Genomic DNA, 24780 nt, shown 5'->3' on the forward strand with positions numbered 1-24780 from the left:
TCTGATGAGGAATAAGAAAATTAAAATTTCAATAGTTTTGTAGATCACTACGCAATTCGCAACTCAATGATTTCCTCTCTGACGTATTCTACATTTGTCTTTTACAATTTATGTAATAAATGTACATTTTTCTATTTTAAAAAAAAAATTGAAAATTAACTTTCCTTTTCTCAAAAGGTTGGGCTATTTCTGTGATTTTTCCAAATTTCATTCAAAATTACTTGACATCAGACTGGATCTCTCCATTAAAGCCCTTCTGCACTAATTTGGCTAGGGGGATTAGACCTCCCTGCAAGGTCACTGACAAGTGGTTATCTCATCAAATCAGCTCTCAATTAACATAAGAAAAAGGGATCATGGGGGACCAACATGCACCGATTAGGCATTGTTTTCTTTATAGAGGGTGCAAGTAGCTATAAGTAGTGCAGTGGGGCTTTAAGAACCATCTAACTTAATCTTTATACACAAACATATTTTGAACTCCTGACAAAGAATGACAAGGACTGCAAGGCAACACCTCCTCCCCCCTCACCTTTTATCATCGTCTCTATTGAAAATCATCATTTTCATTTAGGTAATTTACAAACATTTTGTAGTAATATAATCAATATTAAAAAAGACAATGGAATATCTTTCGGGGACAAAAATTTGAAACATATATAAATGTATGCAAGAAGTTGATGGATATGGTTTTAAATCTTCTGTACATGTCTTTCAATTCTATTGTTTTTTATTGTTCATGAGAGTATGGAACGGTTGGATTTCAGTATAGTTTCTCTCATGTAACCATTTGCTGTGACATGTAGTGACAAAGACTGGTGCACTATCACAGCTTACATACCATTGGTTGTATCACTGCCATCCTTCTTGACAGGCACCTCTACTAAAGATGGGGTCATCAGACTATCTGTGACTTCCTCTTCTACTTCTGTTTGTGGTGGTGTCTGTAAAGTAAAATATAAACGGAAAATGTATATCTGAACAACATAAAACCTGATTAAAAGCCTGTCAAAGGTGCATGTAAAAATCATGTACAGTCAAACCAGCGACCACCCAAGAGAAATACAAAAAGTGGCCTTTGTAGGCAGGTGGTCTTTGTAGACCGGTTCCTTTAGTACATGATTCAATGAGAAACCATTATCAAGGGAAACAACAAATGTAGCCTTTGTAGACAGGTGGTCTTTGCAGACAGGTGGTCACTAAAGCAGGTTTGACTGTTTTTAAGATTTGATCAAAGTCATCAAGTTGTTTATCAATTTGTTATAGAATGTAAAAGCAAACATCGCTGAAAGATTAATACTGATTTTCAAGAGTATTAAGAATGTTTTTGATACTGATAACATTAACATCATACGTTACAGACTTACCTGTCAACATACATAATGATGATTTTTCTTCTTTCCTTCTTTACGCTAACTGATCTTTACACATAAGGTTGACAAGAGTTTTAAATGTCTCTGTTTTCCAAATGATAATTAACGGTAATCTATTGATGCATGTACTTACAGTGCTAGTTAAAAGGAGATCAGGTCTTGTCGTCTGTGCAGGTACAGGAGGTTGCGTGGAGTCCACACTTCGCAAAGTATCTGTTATGGAAGAAAGACAGCAGATGTTCAAGTCACAGAATTACAATTTAAAATCTGGATGGAATTTTGCTCAGCATTGTTTGTTTGCGAGTGGAGATGGTATACAAATTGTGTGTCCATAAATTTGAATACCGGTACAGCATTTTGTTAAAAGGGAAAAAATACAGAGACAACTGATTAGTTTATCTGTACTAAATATTGTATTAATTGCTGTTTTAAACTTCATTAACAATATTTTGTACACCAGTAAGCAAGATATTAATTTACTGAATATTTCTACTAAACAACTTTTTATATATGCTTTACATTATAAACGGTTGTAGCAAATAACTCGGTCACTCAGACAAACATAATCAAAATGGGGTTTAACAAACATGCAAACATGCAAACATCGATTTCAAGCTTACCGCTTATGATGGCGGTCTCCTGCGTTTTCTGTAATTTATCTTTGTGTTTATATGCATCTTATTTAATGTTCTTAAAAATGTATAAAGATGTAAAATGAAGAAATAACTGTTACTTTATGAACATTATATGATTATGTTCTATTTTGAAAACGCAGAAATAAAAACAAACAAACAATCAAACAAAACAAACACGTCAGTAAATGTGAGTGCAATGCAAGCAAGGGCTCATAAAAAAAACATAGAAAAGCATGATTATCATAATGACATTCTCATTTTAGCTGCCAGAAACTGCATTGAGATGGTAGAGTTTATTTTGTTTCACATGCAGGTTTCATAACAATAACATTTACCATTTATATAGATAAATGATTTATTGTACCTTTATTTACAGACTGGTACAATACCAACGAGAAGGCATCGTGTAAAAAATAGAAAATTTTGAATTAAATATTGTAACGGTAGTAATAATAACATATTGATTTTTATGTCACTACTCTTTGTTTTTTACAGCCCAATGCAATGGTTAAATTCTGCATGCATATCAACATACATATATTTGCCTGCAATTACTTCTGTCTAGATTGTTTAAAAGGATTACATTGTGATAGAGCATCCTTTGTGTCATGAAAACAAATATCTGTTTTATCGCTTCAATGATAAAAAATAATTGGAAAATAGCCAAATAATTTGAAAGGGAATCTGAGCTAGCTCAACTACACTATAGCTTAATGACATACGCGTGGAGTTGTGATACTGCAAGATATAGTAATAAAACCTGTATTACGTACTGTAAGTACAGTATGTCATTCTTTCACTTATCAAAGTCTAAGAGAAAATAAGGTTTAGCTGCTGTGTACTTTGCAATCTTTAGAAAACTGAATGGTGTGTGCGTGCTCTTAATCTTTAAATATCAAAGACAATCCAATTAAAAAAAACACCAAACATTTTGATTTCCTAGAGCTGTTAAAATTGGAGATGGCTTTATCAGCAGACATGCAAGCGTATAATACCAATTGTAAAACCTGAAACACACAAAATCTACAATGCCGCTAATATAATTAAATTTATTGTTTATTTTGGGGAGGGGGTGGGGAAGAGGTAATCAATACAAATTATTGATTGAAAGTTTTAAAATCTTTGATTCAGTACTGAGGTGAAAGACCAGGGGCCTGTTTCACAAAGCCTTTTTTCAATGACAAATGACAAATATCAGTGACAAATATGCTGATAACCAATCAGAAGCAAGGATTTCAGTAGCTTATAACAAAACTTGTCATTTGTCACTGTGACAACTTTTGTGAAACACTCCCCAGCATGCATTTATATTATCTCATTTAATACTTCGTCTTGAGACATTTCTTGAGACACTTTTCCTAAAAAAAATATATTAAAAAAAAATTGACTTGGTGCACATGAAATGAAATATGGTCTACATTATACTTCATATACTCTGAACGTGTTGGGCTTATAAATACATGATAAGTGTCATATAGAACAAAACAGTAACACGTTTTTATATGGTTTTGCTGATGATCATGCACTTCGGTGTCTAAAATTTTACAAAAGAACCACATTTTTGTATGAATGTGTATCAGTAATAAAACTTTGTACTTTGAAGTTCCAGATTTCTAGTGTTCGCAATTTTGTTAAAGCTGACACAATAAAGTCAATAAAAACCTGCCACGTATGATGTCGGAATATATATTCAACACGCAGAGAAGGGATATGATTGGGAGTGGAAGCAAGTTACAAAGTTATGGTTTCGCTACTGCTGAATAATGTGCAAATAATCAGAAAGAAATAAGGGTTTATGATAAACAGAGGGAAATTCACAGGGTTTAGCACTGGTGCCAGGCGGTAGTTCAAAATGTTGGTGGTGCTGCAAAAAAGTTTCTAAATAAAATACTTGTAGTGAGTATCTATCATCGCCTTCAATATATAAAAATTGAAGTCCAAACTAAAAAAATGTGAAACCACAGTCACACTGCCACACTGATAACAAAAAATCCTCCCCAACTAAACCCCCTAACCCCCCCCCCCCCTCCAAAAAAAAAAAAATTTAAAAAATTGTTATTTTGAGCCATGTGCTATTTTGAGTCATGTGATATTTTGTCTGAACAGTCTATTGCTGGTGTGTTGAAATAGTCCATCGGTGTGACTGGAATATCACAGCACATTTCAATATGTAAGTTTGAATGCAGTTTCATGTATAAAAGATGCATGTGTATGTCTCATTGCACTGAAAGTGATACCTAGATCATTTAGAGGATAAATAAATGCATTAATTATGAAATGCAGGCTTGTATAAGCCTGCTTGACCATCTCTCTGGAAACTCATAAAGATAATCATATTTTCCATGCAATGATGCAGAGAGTTGAAGCAAATTTAAGGCACAAACATCAACAGAAGCAACACAAGTAGAAAGTCATAGTTAAAGCGTCATGCAATCAAAGATAGATATCATCATTACCTTTACGTATTCTTTTTAAATGCGAAGCTAGAATTCAGAAATGAAGGAAATATTCTTTTCATACACTGAATATTCATATAAAAAGATACTACACGTACACTGTACACTGTTCAAGACACACAGATATGATTTATGGTTTATCAAAAATAAATACATGCTGTCATGCAAAATCTTCCAAAGCCTACAGAGGAAAATATTTTAATTGAGGCTCATTTTTAATGAAAATCTTTTGGTAATTCAGCTTTGATACATATAAAAGTGAAAATATCAATTCCAAGTTACTTATTTCAATTAGTAAATGTACATACCGGTACATGTAGAAGTGAATCCCCCAATTGATAGTGCTAGATTTCAAAGACTAACCATTGGTAACATTATGTGTCTTCTCATATACAATAGGCCTATATATATAACTACAGTGTAAAATCGTTTACAATTACAGGAATTACAGGAAAACAGGAATAATCAGAGAAATATGGATTTGAGTGATATTTTTGCTATTATTATTTTTTTTCTTAAACTTTCATGAAATGATGAAGAGGATTCTCTCCCAAATTTTCAGTTCAATTTGAGAATGATAAAAAAAAAAGAGGAGAAAATTACAAAAATTAGATTCAGAAGACATAGACAACAATCAGGCACTTTAGGTACATATAAATGCATATATTTGCCATGAGAAATGCAAACATAAAAAAACATACAATCTTAGCTTTGAGACCTGTTTTAGAGGGGCATTGATTTCATCTCAAGATATTGCACTTGAAAAAGAATGAATATGACACATATATCCAATCAACTTACCAGCTGTATTTCTATGTTTACTATTCATTTTGGATATTCCTTGCCATTTTCCCCTTCCAAGAATACTAGCTTATTGTCAGAATCTTGTTATGAAGAAAACCTAGGCAGATTGTAAGAAGGACGTCTAACAAAATGATTCTATAAAGAAACCAACCACCCCCCCCCCCCCTTGAGTGAAAAAAATTGGCATCTAACGACATTCCCCCCTTTTGAGTAAGAAGATTAGGGGAAAATAGGGGTAAAATCGAGGGGGGGGGGGGAATAAATTGGGTAATTATCAGGCCTGTTGAGTGCATGTAAATGTGTCTCCTTACACTGGGCACACATTATCATCACTATCCAGCCTCAAATAAAAGCACACCTTGGTCAAGGCATTTAGATTTTTCTAGGCTGTGATCAACCAAAACTATCCGTGGGGGGTGTTTCACAAAGACTAAGATCGACTTTAAGTTGGACTTAACTATGGCAGGCCGTTCATGCCACTGTTTGCTTTCACCATTATGATCTTTAGATGATATTTTTTCCTTCAATAATGAACTATCAAAAAATGTAAATTCTGTAGATTTGTGACCACGATTTATACGTCCCTTCAGAGACCAATGCCAGTAAATGGTGAGAGCAAATAGTGGCATGAACGGCTTGCCATAGTTAAGTCCAACTTAAAGTCAATCTTAGTCTTTGTGAAACACTCCCCGTATCATGTATGCATGGTTTCATTGGCATGCCATGTGCTCGTTCCTACCTGAGGCACATATGCCATCGTCGTACAGTTTCAGACCGAAACAGAACTCGTCTAGTTTGCAATCACTGTCGCTGCTGCACAGCTGAAGGTTGTCTAGCTTCCCTGGCTGATGCTGAGGCTGGGATGTCTGCGGTCTGCTGTCGTATCCTGCAAGAAGAGAAGAATTATTGTCAAAGGAATTCTGAATCGATTTTGAAATATAGGTATGAGGAGATGGTGCACACCTTGTATCAACAAATGGTATATTCAAACGATCTAGTCCCATGTATGCGCTTGGAGAGCAAAGTAATTATTCAGTTTTATTTAATAAGGTAAAGTGCTTTGAGCATGTTTATGTAAAGGCGCTATATAAATGTCAATTTTCGTATGTATGTTTCTAAATTAAGTACTTCACACAAAGTATTTCATACAAACTAAATAGAATAATATCCCAAATAAAAAAAATTATCTTGGAAGGATTGGCCACAGATGACTCATGTGATAGTATACAAATAATACACAGGTGTGAGTGCGTTATGGTCGATGCAACGCATGAGGGTATTCACTATGGTGTATATAAAATGGGTTCAAGAATGTAGCCAATGAGAAGCATCAAAATGGATCATGTGTGTGTGCATTAACTTTTACCATACGCACACAGGGAGTGCATTTTGGTGATAACAACCTTGCAAAAAACGGTGCAACAATTAGGCATAATGCACGTCCGCGTTTGATTCAATGCATGTTTACGAGAAATCGCACCATGAACTGCACAGTCTGTTTACAAGTCCACTGCTGCCGCAATCGTCTGTGTGACACATCATTTGTTATGAAGATTGCAGGTTTACAGTGTTATCGCCCTGTTAAGATTTGATAGTAGACCCATTTTATAAAACAAATAATACACAGGTTTTCGTTCGTGACGTTGTGGTGATGCAGCGCTATTGGGGAATTCACAATGGCACAAAATACACTTGGCTACGCCTCATGAATTTTATTGCAACATAGTGAATACCCTCATGTGCTGCATTGACCATAACGCACTCACATATGTGTATTATTTTGTATAATAAAATTCATGAGGCGTAGCCGAGTGTATTTTGTGCCATTGTGAATACCCAAATAGTTTTCAGAGAGATATAAATCAAATATACCATGCACTCTTTTTTGAGGCACAGGTAAAATCTGGGAACTTCAGTGACTGACAAAGTGACCATTTTTCTTTGGGACTGTACCCTTAGGAAAGTACCTGTAGGGCTATGCCAGTTAACCCAGAGAATCGATAATTTCAACCGGAGCCTCTCAGTGCATGGTATATTTGATCAATATCACCTGTGCATCGTACTGCAATCGGATAGTATTTCAAAAGTCTGTATGTGTTTACAGGTACCATCAGAATAATTAATAGGTTTGTGACTACCCCACAAAAGGGAATCTTTTTATCTTACAAGTCATAGTAATCTTGTTGCTTTCAGATCTGTAAATGTTTACAGGTACTATGAGACTTTTCAATAGTTTGATTATTAAATTAACTTTTGAAAATATGTGATAAGAAAGAAAATTAATCCAAAAGGTGTTGAGAAGCATCAGTTTATAATTACTCTTCAGGTTATGATGAAAGCTATGATATTATGGTTGTTTTGTACCAGGGTCTGAGTAGAATATTAATTTACGTCATTGAAAAAAGAAGTGTACTTTTTATGATTACAATTTTTTTTTTTTTTTTTAATTAAAAAAAAAAAGAAAAATTATTTTTCTTGCAAAAATTCACAGATGTTTTTTTGTTTGTTTTATATCATAAGCCAATTCGATTACTTTCATGGCCATGTTCAAATACCAACCAGCACTTTTAAGATTCAAATGTACAATAAACAGCTTTACATGTAATCACTTTTTGTTTGCATTTATGACCTTGTGGTTTGCATGACACCTACCGTATTTGCCGGCGATAAGGCCGCAGCGCCGCATAGGCTGCACCCCCAACTTTGACATTCCAAAAATACTGGGGCCTTTACGCCAGCAAATACGGTACACTGTATGTGTAATACATGCAGGTTTTTTGACAATATTTTTATCTTACAAATCATAATAATCTTATTGCTTTCAGGTTTGATTTTCTAGATGCAATTACAACTCACTATCATCGTAGACACAGTCCCCATATACATCTTGTGTGTAACCAACTTGACACACGCACATATTCCTTCCATTCGTCTGATCCCTCCTACACATCTCATTGTCTTGGCAGTCATCGTAGCCCGGGATACACTCCCTACTGGACGTTGGCACATAATCTATTTGGAAATGAGAACACAGAGAGGGAGAAGAAGACAAAATCCTGTCAAGCTAAGAAATTCTTTGTGAAACAAACACATGGCACATATTCCCTCCACGTGTTTGGTCCCTCTTGCAGATATCATTACCGTATTTGCCGGCGTAAAGGCCGCAGTATTTTTGGAAGAGAAAATATCAAAAAGTTTGGGTGCGGCCTTTACGCCGAAACAGTAAAAATCGCAAGTCAAAACAGCACGTCCATTATTTGTAGGCAACTTCATACAAAAAAATATATTAACAAAATTTACTTGAAAACACATCGGACAAGATCTAGTCTGAACCACGTCAGCAGCAAATTTGAAGAAGTTATCTTTTTAATCGTTGTGCAACCAAAGAAATAAGAAGAAAACTGACCAGAAACTCGTACTAAAATTCGTACTTGTAAAAATGTCCTTAGACAGCGCACGGGTTAGTAACCAAAATCATACCTCGCTCACTCACTCTGTGGTGGGGAGCTTTGGGGCTGGGAGTTGCCAACAAATCCAACGCACCTTCAGAGATTCACAGCGCGCAATCGTCGGTGTTCTTAACTTTTCAGTAAGATAATTCTAAATTATAATTGAGACTATCTAATTAATTAAAGTGACAAACTAACCTCGGTAGATCTCTAATAACAATACAAAAGCTTGTTTATTTTCTCCATTTGACGGTAGTACGATAGGGGTAAGACCGGATAACATTATTAGTGCCGACTCACTGCATGCAAGCTAAAGATGGCCATTCAGGTTTCTGTATGCATGCGAAGTGCCCTCTTAGTGTCCCATGAATGTGCTAATCTGCCTAAAATTCGATGAAGATTTTCTAAATTACGATCATTTTTTTAGGTAAACTTCCTGTAAATTTATGAAATGATTGATAATTTTGGTATTAGTTTGTAGGAAAAATAGAGTTCTACAAGAAAATTACAATTATTCTTTTTTTTTTTTTTTCTCTACGAAATGTCAAAGTTGGGGTTGCGGCCTATGCGGCGGTACGGCCTTATCGCCGGCAAATACGGTATACTGGCAGTCGTTATGGCCCGGGATACATTCCCTTCTGGATGTTGGTACATAATCTATTCAGAGAATCCCGGAGAAGTAAGCACTATTTTTTTATTTTTTACGCAACACCCCCCCCCCCCCCCCCCCCTTGAGTAAAACAAAAATAAAATAGCTACTTTTTCTTCCAAGGGGTTGGGGCCCTTCTTCTTTTTTAAAAGGTAAAATTGTCATTATCATCTTTAAAACAACCTATTTTAGTTGTCTGGAATGGGGGCCCGGGGCCCCCATGCCCCCACCTTAGATCAGCCACTGTTTCAAACTGACTGACATAAAATGAGAAAGCTCGCAAGTTACAAAAGCTCAGCCCTATACATGTACATGTACATGTACATGTAGCTCTCTCTAATATCACACATTTTGACAGAAAAAACTTTGATCTAAACGTAGGGTATGTTAACATAGTTTTCCTTTGTTTTGAAGTGTAAACTGAATCATTGTCTACAGCACAACAAAAAACACCAACCTACATTTAGGATGTCTGGAGAACCAAAATTTATCATATTACTATCTAGCAATTTGGAATGTTTTTTATAACATATAACAGCTGATAGTGGACTTATAAAAAAGATTTCTTTAACATGAATACACCAACAACAAAAATGGGTATCAATTTGGGAATTGAAAACATTGTAAACATATGCCTACACTGTACATGTACATGTACATGTCCTTGTTTGTACAAACATACTGTTTACTGTCTAGAGAATGAAGTTTGCTTTAATGAATAATGTCAATAGTATTCTTTGTGAGGCAGCATGTGGTATTAAACAAAGCTTAAATTTTGTTCTGAAATGTAAACATTCCCTGATACCAGTATATTTACATCCTTCATGGTACAGGGAGAACAATATAAATGATTACAAACGAACTAAATATCAAACAAATATTTGATCTTGATATACATGTATATCACATAATAGCCCACTTCCAATATGCCAGCTGATGTACAATAATAGTGCAGGTCTACAACAGATACAGGTACATGTACAGATGTACATGTGCATGTACAAGTATGACATGTATACGATTTGTGAGATGCAGGAAGATAAAGGTAGAGGTGTCGTGGTCGAGTGGATTTGTCACCGAACTGTCGATTACAAGGTTCGCGGTGCGAGTCCCACCGCGGCACTAATGTCCTTTGGCAAGACATTAATCTACGTTTGCCAGACTCGACCCAGGTGAGGTAAATGGGTTCTAGGTAGGATTATTCCTTGACATGCACAGCACTGTGCGGTGATAATGGCTGCCAGAGCTAAAGCTAGGGTAATAATTTCCAAAGATTTCCGAGAGACGTTATATAATGTGATATGCACTATACAAGAACCAAATATTATTAATATTATCATAAATACATGTATCTACATCGTACAATACATGTACTTGTACAGATGTACATGTATGTCTTCATTTTTCCAATCATTGTGAGTTGATACTACATGTATCATGGGGATACAATGATTTGATAGAACTCTGAGATAAAATATGAGTATAAATATGACAGCTTTTTTACATTATGTACAAGAGAGATTAAAATCACTGATTCCTCAAGAAAATAGAAAAATCAATATCGATCACGTGTCAGTAATAAACAAACATGATTGGATTGAATTGAATTGATTGGTTTATGGAAAAGATTGAAAATCGCAATTATTATAACGCTTGTAAAATTACTTTCAAAGATAAAATGAATAAGATATAATATTTTGACACACACTTTAGAAAAGAATGGGAATTAATGCAACATCCAAACTTTCTATAAAAATACACATATTGTAGGAATTAGGTTGGGGGCCGAATTTGGCAAAATTACTTGAACAAGCACTAATGTTCATGTACATGTCCAATCACACCAACTATTTCAATCACACATGTAACACCGGATGTGTTAAAATAAATTTAGATAAAGCCAATTGTAAGCTTATCACCCAAGCACATGAACATGATTGATTGAAGTCCATCAAGAGCTTTCACGAAATAGAAATGGTGGTAGACCGCTGTTGGAAGGTCGAATTTCATGAGCCATATGGCCAATCTCACAGCTGTGATTTCCCAGGCAGGCAGGCAGATTGTGGGACTTCAGCTTGTTTGCACTTAATACGGGTGTAGGTTGCAAAGTAAAAATCACTACTGCTGGTAATACTTCCCATTAAATCAACAGAATTCATATTAGAATATAAATAATGTAACTGTATGATATAACTGTCATAGAAAACACTTGATTACTGGTATCAATTTTAGTAAAGACAGGGGCTCTTTTTTTATACAAATTTCCATTGAATTAGAACCCATGATACTCCTAAATTTATGTTTATGTACCAGTTATGTACCAGTTAAATAATAATAGGCTACCATCAGCCTTCAATGTAATATTCATCAAAAATAAAACAATACACAAATACCCTACGCGCCAATCTGACGAATTTCATCTGCCATTAACTAGAACTATACTTGCTAAATCCATATTCACTTACGCAGGCCCGAAGCTATGGACCACTCTCGATGTTAGCATCAAGAATGCCCCCAGTTTAAATTCTTTTAAATTCAAATTAAAGAAATATTTTTTGTGTAATTATCAAGCGTTAGCTCTCTCTCTTTAAATTTATTTAATTCAATGAAATACATTTGGATATTTTGATTCATTTTGTACCGGCCATTCGTATTCCAGTCGGCCCGTGTTGTGTTGTGTGTGTTATACATGATAGGTAGGTAAGAGCCCTGCCCTCTCTCATTGTCTCCCTTCTTTCCCTGTCCCTTTCACTCCTTCTATGTTATGTTTAATTGGTTTATGTATTTGTGCGTTCCTTTATTATTGATATACTATTTTTGCAACTATAAGTTATAGGGGGCTGCAATCTACAAGCCCAGCTTTTCAGGAGGCCCCTCCATGACCAACCTGTTTTATATGCCTATTGTACACTGTGGACCAATTACAAATATATTGTTAAGTTTCATTGTTTTACTATGTACAATGCAATCCTATGTACTTTATTTATTTTGTTGGAAATGGAAATAAACGAAATGAAATAAACGAAATGAAATTCTTTGCTATTTCATCATCATTATTCATGACAGCAGTTTCCTTTTTACAACTTTACAAGTTACATGGGGTACCTGACTTTTGACTTTCATTCTGTGATGACATTCTCTCCATTTCTTCCTGTTCTGCACATTTCTCCTCACAATTGAGAGCAACCTTATTGCATTCCTTCTTTAGTCTTTACCATATCCTTCCACAACACCTTTGGTCTTCCTCATCTTCTCAATATGCTAGACAGATCATACCACCCATTGCGATCGCCTCTAGCTCCAGCAGATATGGCGCGGCAGCGTGCACACCGGATACTACTGGCGCGGTATAGCCGCTGATGGCGGCACTGCATTGTGAGCTTCCATTGTTTGTATCGGTAATGCTCATAGACCCCGTTCTCACTCACTTTGAAAGTGGTCTTAGTTAGACCGCTCCAGAGGAACGGGTCTTGAGGAGCGGTTTGTGAGCGTTCACACTCCGAGCAGTTTTTTATGGCTCAAACAGCTCCACGAGTCAAAGTGGTCTTGTTGCTATGGCAGCTCAGTTCAGCAGGTCAATTTTTTTGCGCGCGGAATACAAACCTTATGTACCGTTCTACACGTTTCGCACGGAACGTCACTAGCTCACTTCCGCTCAAAGTACGCTTCCGTTCACATTGCACGTTAGAGCGGTCCAAACCGCTCTTAATAAGACCCGTTCCTCAAGACCACCTCCGGAGGTGGTCTTCTGGAGCGGTCCAGAAGTCCACTTCCTGGACCACTTTGACCGTTCTCACTCACCTAAGAACCGCTCCTGAGGAACGGGTCTTAGTTAGACCGCTCCAACGAAGTGAATGAGAACGGGTCATAGAGATGGGCGAACTTGAACAATCTTTTTAAAATCATACTCCAAAAAGAGAAGTAATATATCAAAGAAATTGATTACCTAGTTGGTGGGTAATTTTGACTACCACGAAGTCCCTCTGCAATTCTGTGCTTTCTCGGAACTGGCACGTTTCCTCACTGACGCATTGCACAGAATAACAGCTATCCTCTACCATCCATGCCATATCACACGCATCTGAACGGCAACAAAAGTCAATGCATTCATCCAACGAGTAAATCTCTGAATGGGGATTGTAGGTGTTTAATGTATTCACATCGCTGGGTACATAGCCTTCCTTTTTTTCTCCTGCTATGCATGACCCATCAATGGAATCTGTGAGGAGACAAACAGATAAAAAAAAAAAAAGTTAAAGGGAGAGATATTTTTGTTTAAAAAAGTATGTCACATGATTTGAATCGAGTGGAAAATATCTTTTTTTTAATGATCTTTTGAAAAATTCCAAATGCAGAAAATCATACTAACAAATTTAATCAAAATCAACATAGATTATTCATTTAAAGCGTGCCAACTATAGATTCCAACATACATTACTATTTTAAAACATAGAAAAAAAGAGACAAATCTCAAACACTGAACCTTAAATGACTTCTGAATTCTCTCAATCCCAAAAGCTTTAATACATGAGCCACCCAGTTCCTATTGGCAATGGGTTTAAAATTACCTCCCATAGTCATACACCACAAATAATACATACATTTTAGAAGAAAAATATAATAAAAATCTTTGTACTTACTTGGTAAAATCGATAGCACCATCATGAATACAAGAATTGTGACCTTTTGACCCCAATATGACCTCCAGTCCAAGGTCAAACCAGTAGCCCTTGATGAACATCCACAACATTTTCTCCTTATACCCTCCATCTTTTGCGTTGCCACTGTTCGTGATTTACACAAGCACTGTTCGTACACAGCTAGAGATTTCATTTTTCAGTCTGCATCGAGTTCCAAGATCAGATTGCGTTAAATCGATGAGTTATTAGAAGATGGCTTGATTTGTTTGCCTCATGTTATTCAGATATTGCAGCACATGGTTAGGTCGGCGGCGTGAAGCTGAGCTTCTTGTCTTGTTGAAACCAGAGTGAAGGGTTGATTCTAATTAAAGCCTGCCTGTACAAGAAGGTACAGAACAAAACAGGGGAGGGAGGGGGAGAGGGAGGGGGAGGAGGAGGAGGAGGAGGAAGAGGAGGAGGAGGGGGAAGAGGAAGAGGAAGAGGAAGAGGAAGGAGAAGAAGGAGAAGAAGTAGAAGAAGAAGAAATAAAGATAATGATGATGAATTACGAGGAGATGAATCAGGAGGAGAAGAAAAGGAGAACAGGGAGAGGAGGAGTAGGGGAAGAAGGAGGAGAAGGATGAAAATGATGAAGAAGATGGGAAAAATTGTAGAATTTGAAGAATGAAAATGAGGAGAGAGAGAGAGAGAGAGAGGGGGAGAATAAATGGTGAGAAATTTAATGTTAACATTGACAGAGAACACACTGTATCTCAATATAATAAATAACATCCAGGCATACAAATATAAACGGCATTGAATATTAAACCAAAAGAGTGAAGTACAGTGCATGCACGGAGGGATAAGTGGCCGACATGAAGCATCTAAATGATTTTAACATTGACTATCTATGTGCACATGTATACATGTACATGAAGCATCTAAATGATTTCAACATTGACTATCTATGTGCACATGTATACATGTATATGTACTTTTAGGTAACCTCTACTTCAGTGTTCATAACAATGCAGGGTAATGCACACCATAAGGGGAAGCTCACCTTGATAAAAAATGTGGTTTGTATAGTAACTGACAAGAAAAAAGTCTGAGAAATAGATGAGTTAGTACGATTTGAGTTGTTGTAAACAATCAAATCAATAAAACACAGATTGGCAAGTCTGTGCATCATTTTCAAGCCTTTCATAATATACATGTAGAATGTAAAAAAAAAATGTCTCCGCAGAATATATTTCACTTAACCTGTGCCCTAGATTATGTACACGTATCTCCTCATGAAATGAATTTATCATTTCATCCATTTCCCAGGAATAAAATGAAAGTAGTGCACACAAATTAAATCACAGTGTACAATTTGCTCATGTTTCTTATCTTTCTTTAAAAATTTCCTAAACTTTTACTAAATATTTTTTCTAAATTTTTCCAAACACATGGAGGGAATATGTGCCATGTGTAATTTTTTCACAAGGAATTTCTTTTCTTTTCAAAGGGAGTGTAGATATGACGAGACTATGTGTCTTTCCCGTGGCCTGACCCGGGGCAAATCGGGTATAATACAACTACGGACGACACAGTCGCAGAAATCACGCGAGTGCAACAAATATGTGAAACCGAGGCATGAGGGGAACTTCAGTCTGTTTCGCTGACGCTGACCATGCATGTAGAGATCAAGTAGCTGACTACCGTTAATCAAGTCTATTCGTTTACGTGCAGTTGTTTAAAAGAAGACATAAATGGCGTTAACCAGTATTTGCCAAGCTACACCTGTGCAGCCTTTAATAAGCCACGTTGGAGATTCTCTTTGCGCATGGGCAGATAAATGTCATTTGTACAAAACTGTAAAACCCATGGAGATGACTACGGTACTGGACACATGTTCATGACATTTATGTAATCATTTTTCATTTACGCACCATGATACATGATGATACACAGGTGGAAGTATTCTATTCAAGAGCTAGGCAAACAAAAGATATTCATGAAGCACGGCCTCCATTACTTTGGCAGTGATTATATTCTAAAATGCACACAAAATATGTAAAAGATCAGTGGATATTTGGGGGCCATTGGTACATTGTGAGCGATATATCTCTGAAGTGGATTATATCAGGATAGACTTTTCCTTGAAAATCTGTCTACAGCAATACAGTATACACTACTTGTACAGTACATAATTATTATTTCTCAGTCAACACAACAGCCTAAAGTGCATTTCAATTGGCACTCAAAAGGCACTCAGCTCAGCACGATATGTATAGAGTGATGTTATCCAGAATCCAGAGGGTGGAGGGGGGGGGGGGGGGGGGGGGGGGGTGGTGGGGGGGGGGGGGGGGTATGGTGGTGGAGGGGGTGGTTGGAGGAAGGGGGAGAACAAAATGTGTGACGACCCAAAAATGAAACAGTTAAAGGGTCACCACAATTTAGGCCGTTTTTTTAAACTAAAATATTCTCTGAGAATAACAAGTGTTTTTATGTTTTAATTCCTTGTATCATTATATTACAAATTAATTCTCTGACATGTACCTAAAGGAAGAACACCCTCCTTTCTAATTTAATATTTGCCAGATTGGGTTTTGAGCCAGGAAAGCATACATGTGCTCCTTCAACTCAACCTCTGCCAGTGTAGTTGATTTGAAAAAAAGCCAATAAACTTAAAGACACTACATACAGTACATGAAACTGCCTATTAGGTTTTGGCATCGGGATGGCCAAAAGCCTGAAACGCTTAGCTGAAGCATTTCGAGCCGCACCCGCTTTCCAATAACCGTAGTTCGAGTTGCGCCTGATAGCCGCCCGACACCTGCCCGATAGCGACCGGAAACTTTGCAATGGACGCTGAAACAAAGAAACTACAGGTAGCTCCTGATCAGTCAATGGACTCCTTCCAATGCCCCTGCCCGAATCGAAGTGCCAAAACCTTTTAGGCAGTAGGCAAGAGTGTATATCATACAGAGTCCATAGACCACAACTATCACAAGTACAATCAGACCGCCATGAGAACAAGCTCCAAAAGAAATACTAAACAATCATTTACATTTACACTGTAGCTCAAGAAATGACGTCTCTGGGGCTCTGAGAACAAACAATTTACGAAAAGTCTGAAATATCAAAGGTTCTTTAGGGGATATTCTAGGCTCTCAAGATAAGACATTACACAGTAAATAACTACTGCATGCAGGCATTTTATCCCTTCTTTGTTCTTTATTGCATTATGAGTACTACCGACAAATGTACATAGAGTTGTTCAATGCACACACTTCAAATGTCAAAATACAATCAACTGCATATTACAGTATAACTACAACTTAGTCTCTTTCTTCTACATGTATCCGGCTCTCTCTCTCTCTCTCTCTCTCTCTCTGTTTAAAAAATAATAAATTAGCTGAAATTTCACATTAAAGCTTTTGACATTCTAAATATTTATCAATCATTTCTAGGTAAAAAACATCATTATCATTATCATTTGTCTTTGTATACCTACAAGTATACATGTAGCCTACCTCTTAAAAAACAATACTTTGTACAATTTTTCTTGCCACAAATTAAAAGGATTCTAATACTTGCCTAAAAGTTGCCCACATGCAGTAAATCCTTGATTCAATACGTACATGTACATCATTTAAATGTAAATACATGTACAGGGTGTTCACAAATATTGTATTAAAGAAGTGGAGAAGCTTGATGCTTCCATGCCTATTATATGCATAAATGTGTGAAGGAAACTTTATCCTCACAACCAATTCACAAATTTCGCTTGTTCACTTTTGTTTAATGATGCATGTTCAAATGTCATGGCTTTGGTAATAATAAATCCATTAAAATCCTATCTACACTGATAATCAACCAAAGTCCATTATCGATCATTATGACTTATGGTCATCAAATACCAGAAGCATTCTAAAATTAACAGATCAATTATATGGATGCACATTTATACATTAGTTTTTCTCTAGTCTCTGCACTCAAAAGAGAGAGCAATTAGAGTGAGTGCATTATGATTCCCAAAATTCTCATCCAAGAAATCAGCAGGAAGCTAAATTCATTGGAAATATATAGGCAAACATTACTTGCGTGTCAATGCTATTATGCATTCCTCATGTATATAATATCCATCCTTTGCAATGTATGGGTCCTCGAAATTACCATTATTTTGTGTATTTCTGTATGTATTTATATATTTGTTTATTTCATAATAAATCATACCCAGTATGCATGAGTATCTGTGAAATTACGCAGAATGATGCATGTACATCCAATTAAAACCAAAAACTGTACAAAATCTGTATTTTCTTGCAAACAGGAGGACTAAACTACATGTAAAAGCTACTAACTGCAATCCTAAAGTACAAAGTAGTGTATGCCCAGTGCCCCATGATATAAATGCAGTTATACATGTAGGACACACAGGTGCAATTCAAGCATCAATGGATGGAAACTAAATGCACTTATTATGACTCCAAGACTCAAGTACATGTACTCAGACAGACGCATACCGGCCATGTAAAGAGGAAGGTTTGTATAAATAGCAATGGGGCTACAATGGGTAAAAAAAAAAAAATTAATGCATTACCGGTACAAATTATAACAGGTACGATAGCAGCAATATCAAAGTACATATCGCTATATACCTGTATCAACAATGCATTCAAATTCTATTCCAATGTTTTCATTGAACCAAATATGCCCTGGATAATGAAAGTTTACCTGAGGTATGCCTGACAAACTAACATACATATGTATGATGTGTTAAGGTGAATTCAAGGATAATTTGACATTACATGTACAGTCAGTGAAACTGTGGATTTCATTATAGCTTTTACATGTAGACATTGAACAATTTTCTGTGGGGTAATGGGAAGATACAACATGTAGTGCATTGTACATAGCACAAATTGGGTTATCTCAATTGTAATATGGTACAAAAGAAGATACACCCTATTCATGTCAAATCCAGGTACCCGGAATTTCAAATGTGCATTCAGTTTAAATTTAGAATAAATCATTTATCAGAGATTACATAAGAGATAAATTGTCAGCTGCTGAGATTCCCTACAAATTATGATAGCAGGGAAACAAAAGGTAACACTGAATACTCTTTGGAAAACTATTTTAAAATCCTATTTTGAAATGTTTTGTAAAAAGACAAGGCAGCAACTGACATGTGTACATGAAGCAAATTTCAAAATAGGATTTTAAAATAGTTTTCCAAAGAATTTTCAGTGTTTTAATACTGTTTTGTACAGGAACTACATCTCTACATATGTAGTTATACCTTGAAATAATATTTTCAGTATTTAGATACATGAACCGGTAGCTTTAATTTCTTTCAAAAGTATATAAACACTGATTTTCAAATGGGAACACCTCCCGTTATAACTGTACTTACATGTATATGACCTACATGTATGTCAATGTGTCATCCTTACTTGTCGTTTCAGTGGGTCGATAAGTTTGGAAGAAGAAGAGTATAAAAAGGAGATGACAAAGGAGCAGAACTGAGAAGGAAAAGAATGAGAAAGAAGAGAAGGAGAAAAAGAAAAGGATAAAAGAAGAGAAAGAGGAAGCAGAAGAAGAAGAAAAAAAGAAAGAAGAAAAAAAAGGAAGAGAAAGAGAAAGAGAAAGAATAACAACAACAACAAAAACAAGGAGAAGAAGGAAAAGAAGGAAAAGAAGAAGGAAACGAAGGAGAATAAGAAGGAGAAGAAGGAGAAGAAGGAGAAGAAGAAGGAGAACAAGAGAGGAAAAAATGAATGAAGAAGTGGTCTTCTTGCAAAGAAAATGACATTGAAAACTTTATGTTTTGCCCATACATGTATATTTCAGATACACAGAAGGATCAGAAGAACGGAAATAAACACAAACTGCATGAGAAAAACATGAATTATTGGGAACCCCTGGACTCCTGAATAGAGCTTCATGCATGAAAAACTAATCATCATGGCTACACCACGGACATGATATAGAACCATAAGCCACTAGCACTACACACAAGGAGCTCAAAGCATTGGCTTAGCTGTATTTTTGTTCCATCTCCATAACAAGGATTTTCAGTCTAATCCTAATCGTTATGTGAGGAATAATAAAAAGTCTAGAATGCCTTGTAAAGGAAGTTACAAGCAAAAAGTCTATTCAAAGAATCCAATTAACTTTCATCTTAAAGTTTGAAGAGGTATTTACCTACATGTATTTGCTACATAAGTTTGAGGAAAATATGTGATTTGCAAAACATTTATTGTATTTATATTACTAATAGATTGTCCTACATGTACATGTACATGTACTGTATACCTATGATTGCATCATTGTTCTATCATGACCTTCTGTGTAGAGATAGTGGTATGAAATATGAGGATTTGTAATATATTTTAGACGCACCTTGTTTTTATTCAGCTTGATAAAACAAATAAAGATCACCTTCAAAGCTTAAAATAACATACCATTGTGCATCTCCTACTAGAAGAAAAGGTCAATATTTACCATCTTATAGGCCTACAAGCTTTATGCTCAGTGAATGACTCACCCAATGGTTAACAAGTTTGACCTAGAGTGTTGTGTCATTGTCAACGCTACAAGTACACAATAGATATGACATTTCAAACACCATTAAATAACTAATACAAGATTATTAGATTATCATGCTATGTGCTGTAGGATCTGAGAATCTCATAAGCCACCATTATGTCTACATGTAGGCTCAGTAGGCTGTACATTAATGTAGGTCTGGCTCGGGTACATGTAATCATGTAATCATGTACCGGTATGCACAATGTAGTTGTGTACATGTGTATTTCCACAGTACTATCTCTCTCTCCCCTCTTTAGTTCTGTGTCTTTCTTTTTTCTCTGTTTCTCTCTCTTTCTTAGTCCTTTGTAATACTTCCTAAATGACAGACATCGATACACATGTATCACATGTACATGTTATGATGTCAATGGGAAAATGGCTAGAATCAAGTATACATTAATATTGTGTTATCCATGAAAAACAAAGCAAATGCCCATAAACACATGACATATACTTTTGACCCACTTCTTAAGTTTTCATATATGGATATTTTTCTAGTAATATTTTAGTACATTCAAAAGAACATTTAGAAATTGTATTAAATGCTGGAAATACATTCTAACAGAACCAATCAAATCTTACATTGCATGTTCTTGACTGCAAGTAAGTGATCGCTGCCAAATTATTTTGGTATAAATTAATAACTGAATATTTAGTACTTGGCAAAGAAATATTAATTGTAAATCATGCTTTTCAGAGTAAAGTAGTATTTTTCTATTTTTTCTTTCTATAAAAAAACAACACCTACAGCTGTACTGGTAATGGATGATAAACTAATGAGAATAAATAGATATTTTCATTGCACTCCAGATAAGCTTGAATATGGTTAAGCAGTAATTATCCCAAAGGATGGGTGGGGGAATTGTCGTAGTTCAGGAATATGAGTTTTGGCAGTTATGACTCCTAATGAGTACAATTTCAAATATTAAAACTAAATACACTGTACATGTACATGTACATGTATGTACACTAAATGTTGAATTTAGAGTCCCTATGTTTATGTTCCTATGATTTGACTTCAAACTTAACAAGGATTTTCTTTATATTCCCGAAATAATTTACAGGTACATTACTCCTTATACTCTAAAAAGTACTGTACATGTAGGTGCGACAAAGTCAATATTCCATCAAAATCCAAGAAAAAATAAGGTAAGTTCACAAACCGAGGCAGCCATGTCACCCTGTTCAACAAGAAGATCACACAATAAAACTCTTTTCACACTGGTTTTGCTTAACCCCGTACTTTGCTTAGCCCCGGACTATTTTTTTTGGCTTTTCACACACGCTGTTTTTAGTCCCGTACTAGCGCCTATTCCGGAATAAGAAAATTCACGCTGTTCTCACTGCAAATCGTTAACCCCGGATATCGTGAATGTTATGATTGGACATACTTCGCATCTGGCCAGCTGCGATACGCTCCATTGCGTAGTACCGGACTATTTTTCGTTTCTGTTCTCATTCATTTGCTTGGCACCGCAATTGCGGGGTTAGCAGGAGTTAGCACCACAATTGCGGAGTTAGCCCTGCTATTTTGCAGGGTTAGTTAACCCCGTACTATAGGTGGGGTTAGCCAACTTTAGCCCACTTTGGTAAAAGCCAGTCTGAACAGAAGGTGGAATAGGCTTAACCCCGTACTATAGGTGGGGCTAAGACCCCCCTTAACCCCACCTATAGTACGGGGTTAAGCAAAATATTGCCAGTGTGAAAACAGTATAAGTCTCATATTAAGTAATTCAATGATTAATTCAAATGTTTATTCCTTCTGAATACACTTACAGATTGAAATTCTTTAGGGACACCATCAATATACAGTGTAGTTAAAGGTAATACAAAGTTTGTATGGGGTCATGAATTTGGTTCAAATGAATATATTGGACGCATATGCGGTCCTACAATATTCAGTGATTGTTGTCGCGGTTGAAATCGAGTCTAAAGTTATGAAATTGTAATTAATAAACTCTTTATGTTATATAGCTCCCTCTCGAGGTCAATTAAGCTATAAAACAATGTTTCTTGTCTAAAATCTACTGATTAGTTGTTCCCTTTCCGAAATTATATATCACAACTACATATTCTAAGATTTTCATGGTCGCAGCTACCTTTGTACGGCCGTAGGCGCTATTTGGAATGTATTAAAATTTACTGGGAGCACCAGTAAAGTTTAATATTAAATTTTTCTCGAAAGCAGAAGTAGTTTAGGGGCTAAATTTTTTAGTGCATATAATATTTCCACAGGGGCATCCAAATATATCAACATCGGAAAATCGGAGCGACACCCTCGCACCTTTGATCGGTATCGGATCGGAAGAGCGACAAAAAATCGGCTGATTTTTTTTTTTTTTTTTTTTATATGACGAAAATTTTCAAGTTTTGGCTATCAAATGCTCAAAAAAAAATTCATGGCTGGGATTATTTTGTCATTTGGAGATGTTGTAGACCATGTTTCTTGATATTTAGTGCCTTTTCATGACTTTGAAATAAATAATATTGGTCTAAGAGCAGAGGCAAAACATGCGGGCCGCCACCTTGGATTATAATGCAACCTACATGTACATTATAATTGGTCTAGGCCAATTTGTCCGATAAGGCCAATCTGGACTAATCGAAACCAACTGAAGTCCTATTAAAGTCCTATTGAAACCTGTTAAAATTAGAACCTCTTGAGACCCAATTAAAACCAATTGAAAATTCAATTGGGGTTCAATTGGTTTCAATTGGATTTTCGTCTTGGGTGGTAATCTATCTGGTTGTTTAGCATTGAATGAGGATGATTTCCTGATGTGACTAAAACCATTCCAGCAAAAAATACCACCGTTTATTGCATAAGAATGATATTGCCAGGATATTGATAAACGATTCAATTCGGAAAGATTAAGAACATAACTTTTTAAAACCCTTTTTCTTAAAAATTACAAAATCCAATTTTTGATGACCACACGTCTTTATTGACATATGGACATCATTTGACTTTTTCACTGAATAACCAGACGAGGTTATGTGTCATCGACATTATTGTCACTCAGTATTACAACATTCTTCTGACTCTGGCAGCAGATCTACAGCTGCAAAAAATAATATGCATTCATCACTCATGTACACAATAATGCCACTGGTCTTTCTTCTCACATACTGTACATCATGTATGATCACCTCACAAAAATACCGGGGACGCAACTGCATGCTGCATGCACTCAATCATAGCATCACGAGCAGACTTGCGACTCTAGCCAAATGACATTCATCTCAATGACGTGTACGATAGAATTTATAGGGCCAATGAATACACACAAATACATTTTTCGCAGCGGCTTTTCCAAATTTTCATGGTAACATTTGAACAGGATAGTTTTCAAAAATGTATCAATCCACATTCATTACACTAAAGTAAGTAAATTTACCTGCTAGAAGCCAGAAACAGTTCTTGTTTTCGTTCGTCGTGTGCACTACCACTACCAGCTGTACTAATGTAGATCCTTTAGTAGTTGTAGTTTACAGGAGTTTTTGAGAAATTTCGCCACAGAAATTACCGTAGTCTAATGAAACTGGCGTTTTAGAATCAATCTTTTCACGGGTCCAGTGGCCAAGACCGTGAATAGCATTTCCCGAAATTGATAAATATATAGTCTAGAGAGGGTGAATTAAGTCTCCTGCAGACGGGTACCTAAAATGTAGCTATGTATCCTTGCAGTGGCGGATCCAGGGGGGGGGGGCCCGGGCCCCCCGCCCTGGGGAAAAAACAAAAGCGTTTTGGGGGGATGGCCCCCCCCCTGGCGCTCAAGGGGGGGTGCAAAATTTCAAATTTTCGGGAGCAAAAAAAAAAAAAAAAAAATGGGCCCCTTGAGAAATCCTGGATCTGCGCCTGCATCCTTGTGCTGAGCCTCCAAGGCCGTGAAGGCCTATAAATATATAAAGAGCTTGCAGGTGCCCCCAGCAACCATGTCATTAAAATGAAATATAAAAGATACTGCCTAAAAGAGCAAACATTGATCAGCCCTTTTTTTAAAATCATAAACTAACAAATAACAACTAAAGACTACTTTCTAGGGAAAACAAATATTTGAACCCCCCCCCCCTCAAATTTGCACAAACAATATATCATGTAAATATATAACCAATAGAAATTTTATGCAAATAATGGATTTGAGGCATTTTGTATAATGAACCTCATAAACAGTATAGGACTACCACTGGCAAATTAAGGGGCCACAAC

General features: G+C 36.1%; 1 protein-coding gene across 6 annotated transcripts in view; it reads right to left on the reverse strand.

Moving 5' to 3' along the window:
* Positions 1 to 24037, reverse strand: part of LOC577353 (dyslexia-associated protein KIAA0319-like protein) — a 48261-nt gene extending 24224 nt beyond the window's left edge. For 3 of the 6 annotated variants that reach the window (XM_030974642.1, XM_030974640.1, XM_030974641.1), the window contains exons 1-8: positions 23969 to 24037; positions 14007 to 14382; positions 13313 to 13585; positions 8124 to 8280; positions 6008 to 6156; positions 4465 to 4491; positions 1507 to 1586; positions 842 to 944 (exon numbers count right to left, since the gene is read on the reverse strand). In XM_030974642.1, the coding sequence (XP_030830502.1) occupies positions 842 to 944; positions 1507 to 1586; positions 4465 to 4491; positions 6008 to 6156; positions 8124 to 8280; positions 13313 to 13585; positions 14007 to 14199 (982 nt within the window). In that variant the 5' untranslated portion in view covers positions 14200 to 14382; positions 23969 to 24037. The remainder of the gene's footprint in view (positions 1 to 841; positions 945 to 1506; positions 1587 to 4464; positions 4492 to 6007; positions 6157 to 8123; positions 8281 to 13312; positions 13586 to 14006; positions 14383 to 23968) is intronic. The other 3 variants (XM_030974637.1, XM_030974638.1, XM_030974639.1) reach the window with 3 other exon arrangements.
* Between the last annotated feature and the right edge of the window lie 743 nt (positions 24038 to 24780).

This window comes from Strongylocentrotus purpuratus, unplaced genomic scaffold (assembly GCF_000002235.5).
Source record: "Strongylocentrotus purpuratus isolate Spur 01 unplaced genomic scaffold, Spur_5.0 spur5_scaffold_7, whole genome shotgun sequence".
Taxonomy (NCBI): domain Eukaryota; kingdom Metazoa; phylum Echinodermata; class Echinoidea; order Camarodonta; family Strongylocentrotidae; genus Strongylocentrotus; species Strongylocentrotus purpuratus.